This window comes from Dipodomys spectabilis, unplaced genomic scaffold (genome assembly GCF_019054845.1).
Source record: "Dipodomys spectabilis isolate Male_0828 unplaced genomic scaffold, ASM1905484v1 ptg000085l, whole genome shotgun sequence".
Lineage (NCBI taxonomy): Eukaryota > Metazoa > Chordata > Mammalia > Rodentia > Heteromyidae > Dipodomys > Dipodomys spectabilis.
This window is the reverse complement of record NW_024870762.1, coordinates 6,821,461-6,835,657: the sequence shown is the minus strand read 5'-3', so window position 1 is coordinate 6,835,657 and position 14,197 is coordinate 6,821,461. Positions and strand designations below refer to the sequence as shown.

The following is a 14,197-nucleotide window of genomic DNA, read 5'->3' as shown; positions in this document are numbered from 1 at the left end:
TCTTAAAAACACATCCAAGAAAGGGTTTTCAAAGCAAGTGTACTTGTGCTGAATCACATGCATTTATTCCTGAGAAAGCAAGAACTGGAAACTGAAACATATCTTATTACCAGAAAAGTCATATATAGAAAACTTGTCCCATGAATAGATTCTGAGCAATAAAAACAATTAAAAGAGTTATACATGAATTACTCTTGTAAAAGAAATGGGCTAAAATCTCATTCTACAAAGCCAGATGTAGGGAAAATGAACATGTGTCCAAGCTTAACAACTCCACTTAATTTCTCTTTCTGCTTCATTTCTACCAGAGAAATAGAAAGGTAATAAATGGGAATCTTAGAACTAACAATGATTGTTATCTTTTTATTTTACTACATAAGTATATAAAGGTTGACTTTATAGTCCCAGAAATGTGAGAACTACTAATTCTACAAAATATTTTTAATGACAAACCCATTGTCAAAATTGAAAAAAGTATAATTACTAGAAGCTATCACCTGCACACAACACCAATAAAAGTGGACCACTGCAAAAGCTAAACAAGAAACTGACAGTAAAAGAGAATCTGGTTCAGGTACTCATCTGACAGGTGAAAATACAGAATATATTTTTAAAAATTGGGGATGGAAGGAATAGTGGGAGGACAGCAAGGGAAGGGGTAATGATGTTCAACAGGAAATGTACTCTTTGCCTTACTCATATAACTGTAACACATCTCTACAGCATCTTTACAATAAAATAAAATTTAAAAAATCAAAATTTAAGTACTAACCAAAAGAATTATCTAATAAGTAAATGGGCAAATAAATTCAAGAAACACATCTCAAAAGAAGCACAAATAGCCCAAAAAGCCTGTTGTTTTACACATAACCCAAAAAGGATGTTGCATTGTTTTACAGATGCATACATACGTACATACTTACATATACACATGCATGCATGCATGCATACATACACATGCATACATACACATGCCTGAGAGAGTAATTAAATGTTGTTTGGAAAGGTGGAAGAGATGAATATAGATATGGTAAACAGGTGAATTTGTTCAAAGTACACCCATTACTGGAATAAATAAATATTAAAAAGAGAAGGAGCTGTACTGTATTAAGGATGTCTACTTTCCCTTGAGTCGGGATTAGTTTCTTCTTCCCATAAAGCTTAGTTTGCAAATAGACTATTGCAGAAGTTATGTTTTTTGTTGTTGTCATTGTTTTCTTTTTTTTTCTTTTTGTTGTTTGTCATGGGATTGAACTCAGAGCCTGAGCTTTTTTGTTCAAGGGTAGTGCTCTATCACTTTGAACCACAGCACCACTGCTGGTTTTCTTGTGGTTAATTGGAGATAAGACTCTCATGGACTTTGCTGCCTTGGCTGGCTTTGAACCACAATCCTCAGATCTCAGTTTCCTAAGTAGTTAAAATTACAAGCATGAGCCACCAGTGCCTGACCAGAAGTTATATTAATGCTGATTATGGCTCTACCTTTGAAATAGTTGGCAGTTTTACTTTGGGTTGTTAACCATGAAAAATACAGTCTGGCTTGAGGCTTTCCTACTGAAAAAATAAATAAAACCATGTGGAGCAACTGGAGAAAGACATAAAGACTCCCAACTATTGAAATGATCACAGACAAGTTCAGACCTTGTGAAGCAAGCTCAACACTTCCCTGCAGTCCCTTTCTGAGATACTTACAGAGAAAAGCAATATAACTAGGAGTTCTAAGTAACTAAGTTATCAGGTCCTAATGAGTTGTATAGCACTAGATCATATTCTTTTGGATTTACCAGAAGAAGTAAACCAGAGACTTAGCAATCTTCTAACTGTCCATTGGATAATCATTCTCCTAAACTAAAAAAATATATAAAATACAAAGCAGAATAATTTTATTGATCTCATTATACTATATAAACAAAGGGACAGGCTGATACAACTAATCATTATACTTTTACTCAACATCTGGGTTATATAGCCATATTTCATACAAGAATGCATAAGAAAGTATAAGATACTTTATCAACAGATACCCCCCTAAAAAATTATCCTTAGGAAACTATGGTTTGTATACCATCTTCCCAATTCCCCTTATGTTACCTAGAATGTATTCTTAATATCACTTGAATACATTTTCCCATCTATTTTCCTTTATTAGGTTCCTGCGTTATACAATCTGAACAATAATAGAAACAAAACAATTTCACATCTCAGCATTATGCTTTCCTGTTGAGTTTTCTAGATTTCTAGGTGTCATAGCTTCCTTCTGATCAGTCTATTCAAGGCACCTTTCACTTCCTTGTTCCTCAAAGTATATATCAGAGGGTTTAGTGCAGGAGTCACCACAGTGTACATGATGGCGATGACCCGGTCCTGGTCCAGGGAGCTCCCCGAGGCAGGCTGGATGTAAATGAAGAGAACAGGAGCATAGAAAAGAAGAACTACTGTGAAGTGGGAGGCACACGTGGACAGTGCTTTTTGAAGCATGCTGCAAGACCGGGTCTTGAGGAAGAGATGAACGATGATATAGAAATAGGAGAGCAGTGTGAGAAAGAAGGTACTCATAGCTATAGTCCCTGTGACAGTATTAAGTAGCCACTGGTTGAGCTCAGTGTTCCCACAGGCCAGCTCCAGCAATGGCTTCACATCACAGAAGAAGTGGTGGATATGGTTGGAAGCACAGAAGTTCAAGCGAGACGTCATTACTGAGTGCATCAGGGAGTGGAAAAACCCAATGGTCCAGATAGTGATAGCCATTAGGGTACAGAGCCGAGGATTCATGATGACAGAATAATGAAGGGGCTTGCAGATCGCCACAAAGCGGTCAAATGCCATCACACCCAACAAAATGGTCTCTGTGCTCCCCAGGAAGTGGAAGAAATGGAGCTGGGTGATACATCCCAAGAAAGAAATGGCTTTGTTTGTAGAGATTAAGTTCTCCAGCATCTTCGGCAGTGTCACTGTGGAGTAGCAGATATCTAGACAAGCCAGGTTTCCAAGGAAAAAATACATAGGTAAGTGCAGTTTTGAATCCAAGATGACAACTGTCAGGATGGCTCCATTCCCAGCCACATTGACAAAGTAGATGGCAAGGAAAACAACAAAAAGAGAAGGCTGTGGTTGTTGTATGTCTGTTACTCCAAGGAGAATAAATTCAGTGACTAAAGTTTGATTCAACATCACTTAAAAAAAAAAAGAGGCAAAGTAACTTTACAGGCACCATGTCTAGTGAGAAACAATTGGTTTTTCTATATAACAATTTTCTTTTCAAGAAAAGCATATATTGAGGTATAATATTTTCTGTTCAATTCCTACCTCAGAACCTGTGTATTATTTGATCCTTAAAATGTTAAGTATTAAAGATACATATCTTTGGTGCTGTGATTCAATAATTGTGTATATGCATGAGTGTGTATGTGTGCATACACACACACGTATGTGCACACCAATACTGGACCTTGAACTCAAGGCCTGAGTGTGGTCCCTTAGTTTTTGTGCTCAAGATTGGCACTCTACCTTCTTAAGACACAGCCCCACTTTCAGCTTTTTAAGTGGCTAATTAGTGATGTCATGATTTTTCCTGCCTGGGCTGGCTTCAGACTAGGATTCTCAGATCTCAGCCTCATGAGTAGCTAGCATTACAGTCATGAGCCACCAGTGCCTGTCTATAATCATTGTTAAGTTTTATTATAGTTCCATTAATAATTTTATCTTAGTGATTCACAATAGATTTTGTCCTTCACTGAAAATACATGAAAGCCTTCTTCTCTGAAGCCACCTTCCCTGGCTATAAACAGATAGATAGACAGACAGACAGACAGGCAGGCAGGCAGGCAGGCAGACAGACAGACAGACAGACAGACAGACAGACAGACAGACAGACAGACAGACAGACAGATAGATAGATAGATAGATAGATAGATAGATAGATAGACAGATAGAATTTTCCTTTTTCCTCTTAAGTCACCTGTCCATGGAGTAATTTTTAAATATAACACATGGCTGATATCTCTGATGTAGTTAGAAGATACTTGAAAGTTTTTAAGAAAATAGACAGGGTCGTACTTATTACATTCATAGTATGTTGATGAAGAAAAATATGCCTCTTAACAAAGAATCAATTGAATTTTTTTTATTTCAAAGTGCTGATAAAATTAAAATCATTTTACTAATTTTATTCTGCCCCAAAATCTTAGTAATATCCTTGAGCATTAATGAGGTAAGAACTACAACTACATATTATATGTCACATATGAAACTGACCTGAGGTACACATCAAACTTGTGCAGTGGTAGATCAGTTTTCTTTCAGGACTTCAATTCTACCTGCTTCATGTCACTTTTCTCTCAGAATTGAAAACATTCGTCAGTTCTTCTCATTCTCTATCTGCTTGTCCACCAACAAAAATACTGTTCTCTTCTGGAAAAACATAGCCTTTTTTTTCTTTTCACTAGTACTATAGAAATAATAAGGGTTATTTTTTTCAATTAGTGCTAAAACATTTAGGGTATTGTGAATAAATTCATTCCTTTAAGATTTAATCTTTTCCACATATGGTGAGACGTGCTATAATAATCCCACCACTCAGGCAACTGAGAGAGAAGGATAGCAAATCTGAGAAGAACCTGAACAACATAGTTACTTCAAAGCTAACCTGGGTTATGTTCAGATGCTGACTTTAAAAAGAAGAGGTATACCATTGGACTGTGTATGCTCTATTCACTGAAAGAAAGAAAGAATTGCTTTTCTGCATTCCCACATTTCTGAATAATTTTTTGGCAGCACATTGGTCAAACCACACAGAATTATGTGAATTCGCTTCCTCCCCATCTGTCCTTGTCATTTGAAGATAAAGAGGATCCACTCCTGTAGATCAGAAGGCGTGTGTGAAGCATAGAACTAGAAGACACTGAAAGACCCGTGAGAAGTGTCCAGAAGTTGAACAGAAATGCTGATGTTGAGCCAGACACTGGAGGCTTGTGCCTGTAAACCTAGCTACTCAAGAGGCTGAGCTCTGAGGACCACAGTGAAAAGCCAGTCCAGGCAGAAAAATTTGTGAGACTCTTATCTCCAACTAACTACCAAAACCTGAAAGTGGAGCTGTAGCTCAAGTGGTAGTATGCTAGCCTTGCACACAAAAGCTCAGGGACAGTGCCCAAGCCCTGGGTTGAAGACCCAGGACTGACACCAAAAAATAATAATAGTAGTAGTTGTAGTATCAGTAGTAGTAGTAATAATAATAAAAATAAAGAAATGCGGATCTTGGAGTGTTCCAACAAGAAGTAAATCACTCAAGGTTTGAGGAATCGCTGAGGAGAGAAGAAAATAATTTCCGATGACTACAGAAAAGCAATTACTGAAGCAGGGGAGAACATCAAGAGATCCCATGAGATTTTGAGCTGTAGAACTGGAAGAAATTCTGAGCAATGATTGAACCTCTATTCCACTTCTAAGTACAGCCCTCACTACAGAGAAGTTCTCTTTGAGAGCCAGATATAATGTGAATTTTAATGTGAATGTGAATTTGTAAAGCAGATATTATGTGCCAAAGCTGATTTATGTAATTCTAAGAAAAAATATTTATTAAAAACTCATATGGAAAAAAGATATGCATTCCTAACTTTTAAGGAAATATGATTGGCCTGCACTGACTGTTCACTGAAATCTCAATATTTCGAGATTGTAAATTTGCTTAACAGAGGGCTCAGAAAAACAGCAAAGTAAGATGAGACTTGGAAAACAATTTCAAAAAGAAACTGAAGTGTCTCCATAGCCCTTAAATACAATGAGCTGTTAAGAAGACAGGAAAACAGCTATAAATTCTGGGCATTGGATTTTAATTTGATTCTGGACAAGGCAGGGTGGCTCTTCACAACAACAAAAAAAAAAGGAAATATATGAGCCTTCCCAGAGGGTTTCCCATTCCATTCTCTTACCTGCCTACATATTCCATTCAGAATTGCAAGTAAGAAAGCTTCTTAGGTTTATATTCCCAATAATTATAAAAAATGAACAACATTTGAAGTCACAGTTCCAACAGCGATCGCCGCGTAAGGTGTTCATCTGCATCTGTCTTTCTGAAATTCTGCCAGAGCTTTAATGAGACAAAGATCTCTAGACACAGCAATCCCAAGGGAGAGTGCCCTTTAGTGCTGAGCAGAATTGATGTGAGAAGAAATGGGAAACCTTTCCACATCTACAATAGGCAGGAATTGCCTTAGGCAACTTATATGTGATATTTCCTTTTACTTCCGGCTTCCTCTTCTCTTCCCTTGCTTTGTTTATCTCTTCGTTTCAGAACCACAGACACCCTGGCTCTCAATGGCCTAATATGATTTCTTTTTATTAGCATATGTTAATTTTGCAAAGTAATGGGACTCATTATGACCATACCCACATATATGTAATGTACTTAGATCATATTCATCTCCTTCATCACCTTTCTTATCTACTTCCTTCTACCTTTCTCTTTCCACTTTTATAATGAGCCTCATTACTTTGTGTGTGGTAAACGGAGGGCCTGGGGACTATCCTTCAGTTCTTTTTGCCCAAGGCTAGCTCTCTTTTTGCCACTTGAGCCACAGATCAATTCTGGTTTTAGGGGGTTTTTTTTTATTTGTTTGTTTTGGGTTGGCTGGTTGGGATTTTTTTGGTCTGTAATTGTAGATAAGAGTCTCAAGGTTTTTTTCTACCTGAACTATGATCTTCAAATCTCAGCCTTCTGAGTAGCTAGAATTACAGGTGTGAGTTACCAGTGCCTGCACCTCATTACTATAATGCCCCTTTTCTCCACCCAAATTTCACAATGAGGAAAAACAGGATACTTGTCTTTGTGTAACTAATTTATTTCACTTCACGTGATGAACTCCAGATCCACCTTTCCCCCTCTAAATGTAATTTCATTCTTTTGAAGACTGAATAACACTCTATTAATATACATACCATATTTTTATCCACTTATGTATTGATGGGTACCTAAGTGATTCTATAACCTGACTTATCAATAATGCTACAATAAATATTTTTTTTAGTTTTTGCCAATCCTGGGGCTTGAACTGAGGACTTGGGAACTGTCTCTGAGCTTCATTCGGTCAAGGCTAGCTACCACTTAAGCCACAGCACCACTTCCAGCTTTTTCTGTTTATATGGTACTGACGAATCGAATTCAGGGCCTCATACATGCTAGGCAAGCACTCTACCACTAGCCCGCTTTCCCAGCCCTGCAACAAATACTTTACCCCATGAGTAAAACCAAGAATTATAATTCACTACATAGGCATATTCTTCATCTGTCACCACAGAATACGCTAGTCCAAACTAGCATTCCTCCTCTTCCTAGAAGAAGACTACAGCTCCCAAGTGTAATTTCTGCTCTCCTCTACCACATCAACCTCACTTGCCACCACCTGTGTCAACTATTTTCTTAAGTTCCCAACAATCCTCAAAGTAGTGTCTCAGTAAGTGGGACCTTGGAGATGTAAAAATTGAAAGGATTCTCTTCTCCACAGGTGAAAAGTTTGACTGCAGGAGTTTTCAGCATGAGCCACCACGGCACCAGTGAGCAACCAGAGAACGCAGCAGCCACCTGCTTTACCACCTTCTTATGGTGCAGATTGCAGATAGTCGGCCTTAAACTGGATTTTGGCAGAACGCTATATTGTGCACCTGTCAAGCTCACTGTGGATTTCCTTTTATCTTTTGCTTAAAGCCTCACTTGGGGAAGGGATACTTCCCCTATGTCTACTGCCTTTAAGCTGGAGTCCACCATTTTTCTTGAAGATCTACAATTCACTATTTCTGAATTTTACCTAGCCTTGACCTACTATTTATTGTTGTATTCCAATGCCTTTCCACACTACCCATCTCTCCTTGTAACCATACACCTGATGTTTTACTTCAGACTTGTGAAGATTTAGGAAAGTTCTTAGTGTCTCTAATCTGCCAACTTGCCCTTTCCCCTGTTGTTTATTTTAATCATTTATTGGGTATCCTATTTGAAGAAGAACTAGAACATAGTTCTTCATTTTTCTTGACTGGTGCCACTTATAAATTACTTTCCCAATTAAATGCTCCTAATCCTATTATAAAGTCATCAAAACACAAGTGCATTATAATAATGGATTATATTAGAGTATGTTAGCATAGAAGGATCTACACACAAAATAGTAACTAAATATTATCCATTTACTCAATTCTCTTGACAACGTAGGTAATTTAGGTTTGCTTTTTTTTTATTGTGAAAATACCGAGCATAGGTAATTTGTACAATCGATTTTATACACAAACACATAAGAAACAATGCAAGGTAAATCTTGTCACTTGACACCACCCAAATTCAAAATTAGGGTTTGTACACCTGGAATCGCATTCATTCCTTAACCCCTCTAATTGATTAGAATAAAAGTAGAAAATAATTCCCCATTATCCAATTCATCCCGCAATACATATTCTAAACAAATTAATGAGCAACATAATGTCATGTCTCAGTGTTCTCATTGCCCTTCAATTATACACCCAATGAATTAAATAAATTTATTAAGGGACAGTTTTTTTTCCTGATCATCCTGTTCAAGGCACCTTTAACCTCCTTATTCCTCAGAGTATATATCAGGGGATTCAGTGCAGGAGTCACCACACTGTACATGATGGCGATGACCCGGTCCTGGTCCAGGGAGCTCCCCGAGGCAGGCCGGATATAAATGAAGAGAACAGGAGCATAGAAAAGAAAAACCACTGTGAAGTGGGAGGCACACGTGGACAGTGCTTTTTGAAGCATGCTGCAAGACCGGGTCTTGAGGAAGAGATAGGCAATGATGTAGAAGTAAGAGAGTAGTGTGAGGAAGAAGGGACCCATAGCTATAGTCCCTGTGACTGTATTAAGTAGCCACTGGTTGAGCTCAGTGTTCCCACAGGCCAGCTCCAGCAGTGGTTTCACATCACAGAAGAAGTGGTGGATATGGTTGGAAGCACAGAAGTTCAAGCGAGATGTCATTACTGAGTGCATCAGGGCATGGAAAAACCCAGTGGTCCAGACAGCAACAGCCATCAGGGAACAGAGCCGGGGATTCATGATGACAGAATAATGAAGGGGCTTGCAGATAGCCACAAAGCGGTCAAATGCCATCACAGCCAACAACATGGCTTCTGTGCTCCCCAGGAAATGGAAGAAATGGAGCTGGGTAATGCATCCCAAGAAAGAAATGGCTTTGTCTGTAGAAAGGAAATTCTCCAGCATCTTCGGCAGTGTCACCGTAGAGAAGGAGATATCTAGACATGACAGATTTCCCAGGAAGAAATACATAGGTAAGTGGAGTCTTGAATCAGAGATGACAACTCGTAGGATGGCTCCATTCCCAGCTACATTGACAAAGTAGATGGTAAGGAAAACAGGGAAAAGAAAAGAGTCCAATTCTTTGTTGTCTGTCACTCCCAGGAGGATAAATTCAGTGACTGAAGTTTGATTCACTTAAAATAAAAAACAAGGTAATTTGTGACACATCATTCTAAGTGTGGGAAGTTTTTCAAACCAAGGAATTTTTAACAAGGACAAAAATACTTTGAGAGTATTGTTTTTGTCATAATCCTACTAAAACCTTGTGTAGTATGTGGCCATTAGACCTTTAAGTGTGAAGATGACATATTTGTTATGGATGGTCGCTCATACATTTTTTAATATCATATGCATCGTTAATATTCTTCTTAATTTAGGGTTTTGTAGAAAGGTTCTTACTACCATCTTCTATGGCTGTTAATGCTTACATTTGATCCAACCTTCCTTTTATAAACCTTTAGATAATTAAATTGATAGGTCTTTTTTTTTTTTTTTTGGTTGGTCGTGGGGCCTGAACTCTGGGCCTGGGCGCTGTCCCTCAGCTCTTCAGCTCAAGGCGAGCGCTCTACCACTTGAGCTACAGCGCCACTTCCAAATTGATAGGTCTTAACTAAAGAGAAGAACTAAAAAATCTAAAAAATAAACAATTGAAAATTGTTAATCTGAGCAAAAAAAATGGTCAGGTATTAATTCATTACAATCACAGCATCTTTAAACAATAGGTTTTTAATGTAGTAGTAACTGCACTTCCTCATCTTAGAATATAAATGGACTAAAAATAACTTCTTACTCATTTCTTTGTTATTCATAACCTTGGAAACATGAAACCCTAATAGGAAGAAAAATATGAACACATTAATCACATAAAGTGATTAGTACCAGATATATACAGAATTTTTGCAGTACCAGATTGTGATGATGGGCTTCATGTCTTACCATAAACTCAGGCATTAAATATTTTTATAGCACATTGTGATTTATTGTACTTCTGTTCTATAGTTTCCCTGAGACATTTTTTACAGTCATTTTCCAGGTCTCTAAATCCCTGGATAAGAAAGTTCTTCCTCTGACTGACTCAACAGTTTCTCCCTTCTTTCACTATAACTGACCTCTCCTCTAAGTTTCTATTTACTTGTGCCTTCCTTCGTGATTAGTTTCTTAAGTCCTATCTTTATTGTTGCTGAAATGAACACATGTTTTTAATATTAAGAAAGTCTACCTTCCTCTCATTCTAAAGACACTGATTATGGTATTATAAATATAATTGTGTAATTATTATAATTATAATTGTTCTTACAATTATAATTATTACAATTATAATATAATTGCATTATATTTTATAATTATAAAATTCTGTCTGCCTTTTTTCTTTTCATTATTTGCAGAGTACCTAAAGTATCTCTTTAAAGGTGCAGTGGATTTGCTCCAGTGTATCAGAGGGGAAGAAACAAGTCTTTGTGGAAAATTTATATCTGGTAGGCTCTGACAGAACTGTCAGGAAATTGGGCACAGGATATGACTTTGGGTAATTCCTATAAAAGAGAACCATTCAAGTTTTGACAAAGTCATTGAGAGAAGAAAATAATTTGCTGTGACTGCAGCAAAAATGAAGAAGGAAGAAGAAGGAGGAAGAGGAGGAGGAGGAGGAAGAGGAGGAAGAGGAGTAAGAGGGAGGGGGAGGGGTAGGGGAGGGGGAGGGGAGGGGGAGGAGGAACTGCTAGAGGAAAGTTCTAGAAATCCTATGGGATATAGCTGTAGAACCAGAAGAAATTTTGAAAAGAGTATCATACCTCTACTCCACATTTTTCAAAGATTGTCTTCAAATAATTCAGAGTGGTTTTCTTTGATAGCCATGTGTTTTGTGTATTGTCACACTAGTTGGCATTCCTGTTTAAAATATAAATCATGCACCAATATTATTTATAATTATCTTACCCAAGAAACAGATGTTTAAAAAATGAAATGGGAAAATAATTTTTTTCTGGGTAAGGAGAAATTAACACTCACATTAGTCTTTATTAATGATTTTATTCACTGAAACTTTAGTATTTAGACAGTTCAATTGGAGTAATATTTAAAGAGCCAAGTATTTTGTTGTGATGACACATGGTGGTTAAAACATGGAAATGATGTTTTTCATATCCTCAATCTCCATCAGAAGTCCATCATTGTACAGTAAAATCATCCCTAAATCTTGTAGACATGTAATCATTGCAAACAGACAGATCACTCACTAGCAAAGAGAAAACACAACTTCCCAGCCTACTCCTCGTACATTCTCTTACCTGATCGAGTGTTCATCAACACCAGCAATAATGTATTACTTGTTTATATTGCCAGCAATGACAGACATCCACAATTACTTGAATTGATTCTTTATGTTGTGAGTGCTGCTTACGTCTATCTTTAGACATTTCTCCTTGTTATTCTGCAGTTCTTCTGTCATCTAATTAGAAAGTAATCCCTAGACATGGAAATCTAGAGGGAATTGTCCCTTGATAATGAATAGGATTTATGTAAAAACAAACAGGATACTTATGAGAAAGAAGGCTTGGACAATTCCTATGTTATGTTCCTTTTTTTAATTTTCCTCTTTTACTCATTATGCTGTTTCTTAATTTCAGCTCTGTAGTTAACACAGGTTTCAGAGGGCTAACACAATGACTTATTAATATTTCATTTCTTTGGAAGTATTAATTCACTTGCTCACCTTGAAGACTTCCCTGAAAAAAAAGCGTGATGTATAAAGCGAAAAGAAAGATGTCAATAACATTTAAGAAATTGGTCCAAAATATGATTATATATAATATGATATTCTTTTTTCACATTTTCATTTTATTTTATTAATATATATTTTTATTGTAAAGATACTATACAGAGGGGTTACAGTTATATGAGTAAGGCAATGAGTACATTCAATATGATACTCTTATTTCTACAGTTCTGAGAACATCAAAGAAAGTAAAGTAGTTTTCTTTTGTTTCTTCTCACTGTTGGTGATTAGTAACTGCACAAAATTATTTTCTTAAATTTTATTGTTAAGAAGCTCAATTTCGGGGCTGGGATGGTGGCTCAGTGGCAGAGTGCTTGCTTTACATGCATGAGGCCCTGGATTTGATTCCTCAGCACCACATAAGCAGAAAAAGCTGGAAGTGGCACTGTGGCTCAAGTAGTAGAGTTCTATCCTTGAGCTGAAGAGCTCAGGAACAGCACCCAGGCCCAGAGTTCAGGCCCCATGACCGACAAAAAAAAAAAAAAGAAGAAGAAGAAGCTCAATTTCTCTTTGTTTGGGTGAATAATCTGCTTTCAATTGTGTATGTTCATATCTAGTGAAAACTCTCAAGTAAAAAAAATAATAATAACAAGCCTTTGTGATTAATCCCAGAAATTTCCACTGTGACTTCTCATGTCTCCCAGCATTCTTAGTTATTCATATAATAAAGTTTACCTTTGTTTTTTTTTTTGGGGGGGGGGGGGAGGGGGTTGGCTTTTGTTGTTTTTGTTGTTTGTGGGGATATTTTTGCCATGGGGTTTGAGCTCAGAGCCTGGGTACTGTAACAAAGTTCTTTTGCTCAAGGCTAGCACTCTACCGCTTTGAGTAACAGCTCCACTTCCATTTTTCTGGTGATTAATTGGAGGTAAGAGTCTCATAGACTTTTGTGCCCAGGCTGAGTTTGAACTGTGATTCTCCAATCTAAGTTTCCTGAGTAGCCAGGATTATAAAAAAAAAAAAAAAAAAAACCAGAAGTGGGGGGAAGACTCAGTGGTAAAGCACTATCTTCAGCTCAGGGACATCACCCAGGCACTGAGTTCAAGCCCCAAGAAAAGCACAAAAAAGAAAAAACCTAAATGGATGACAAATATATATCTTCCTAACCCAAAATAAAGAAAATAGGAAGAGCTATGTTAATTTCATACACTGAAGAGTTAAAAGCAATGAAAATTAAGAAGAAATTAATTAAAATTAAGTATAACAATCCTCCAAAAAGACATCACAATACTTAATCTATATGAAACTAACAACAGAGCTTTCAACTACATAAGGCAAAACTGAGTTGAAAGAGATAAAGATAAAACTGATACATTAAAAAAAAAACTGAGACATACTGGAAGACTTCTGCACCCTTCTACCACATGTTGACATCTCCAGCAAACAGAAAAGCAGTAAGAACAGTTGATAGTGCTAGCAATAAACTGCATATAATTGATGGCTGTAGACGACTTCATTCACACCAACATAATACACATTTTATCAAACTCACATGGAACATTCACAAAGATGACACTCTGAACCATAAACTAATATCACAGGCGTGAGCCACCAGCACCCGGCTCGAGCCATAAACTTATATTTAAATTTTTAAAAAAATACAAATCATACAATATTTATTCTCAGACTATAATGTAATCTAACCAAAAAGCAGTAATAGAAACACAAGTAGGAAGTGGCGCTGTAGCTCAAGTGGTAGAGCACTCGCCTTGAGCTGAAGAGCTGAGGGACAGTGCTCAGGCCCAGAGTTCAAGCCCCACGACCGACAAAAAAAAAAAAAACAACACAAGTAGAATATGCCAGTAGTTGGAGGTGAAATCATCATTCCAATGTTACTTTAAAGAAAAAATAACTTCCATTGTTTATCGATACATGCAAAAAGATGTACCAATTAAATAATACAATATTTTGGATTTGCTTTGGTATAGGGAGGAGAAAATATAAATGAAAGAAAATTTGGAATCAATTTGGGATTTTCCATAAAAAGAAAAGGAAATAAAAATTGATATCTAACATTCCCCTTATGTACACTGCCTAAAGAAAATTTTCATTACTCTAGTCATACTTGAATCTCACCTTCTGTGGAGATTCTCACTACACTGTGC

At 37.0% G+C, this 14,197-nt stretch overlaps 2 protein-coding genes across 2 annotated transcripts; both read right to left on the bottom strand.

Annotated features, from left to right (window-relative positions):
• Positions 1-2,244: 2,244 nt before the first annotated feature.
• On the bottom strand, positions 2,245-3,171 carry LOC122111468 (olfactory receptor 12D2-like). The gene has a single exon (XM_042684312.1). The coding sequence runs from the start codon at positions 3,169-3,171 to the stop codon at positions 2,245-2,247; it is 927 nt and encodes a 308-aa protein (XP_042540246.1).
• A 5,326-nt stretch (positions 3,172-8,497) lies between these two features.
• Positions 8,498-11,623, bottom strand: LOC122111181 (olfactory receptor 12D2-like). Its single transcript, XM_042683912.1, has 2 exons — positions 11,608-11,623; positions 8,498-9,456 (listed from the first exon to the last, which is right to left on the bottom strand). The coding sequence occupies exons 1-2, from the start codon at positions 11,621-11,623 to the stop codon at positions 8,498-8,500; spliced, it is 975 nt and encodes a 324-aa protein (XP_042539846.1).
• Between the last annotated feature and the right edge of the window lie 2,574 nt (positions 11,624-14,197).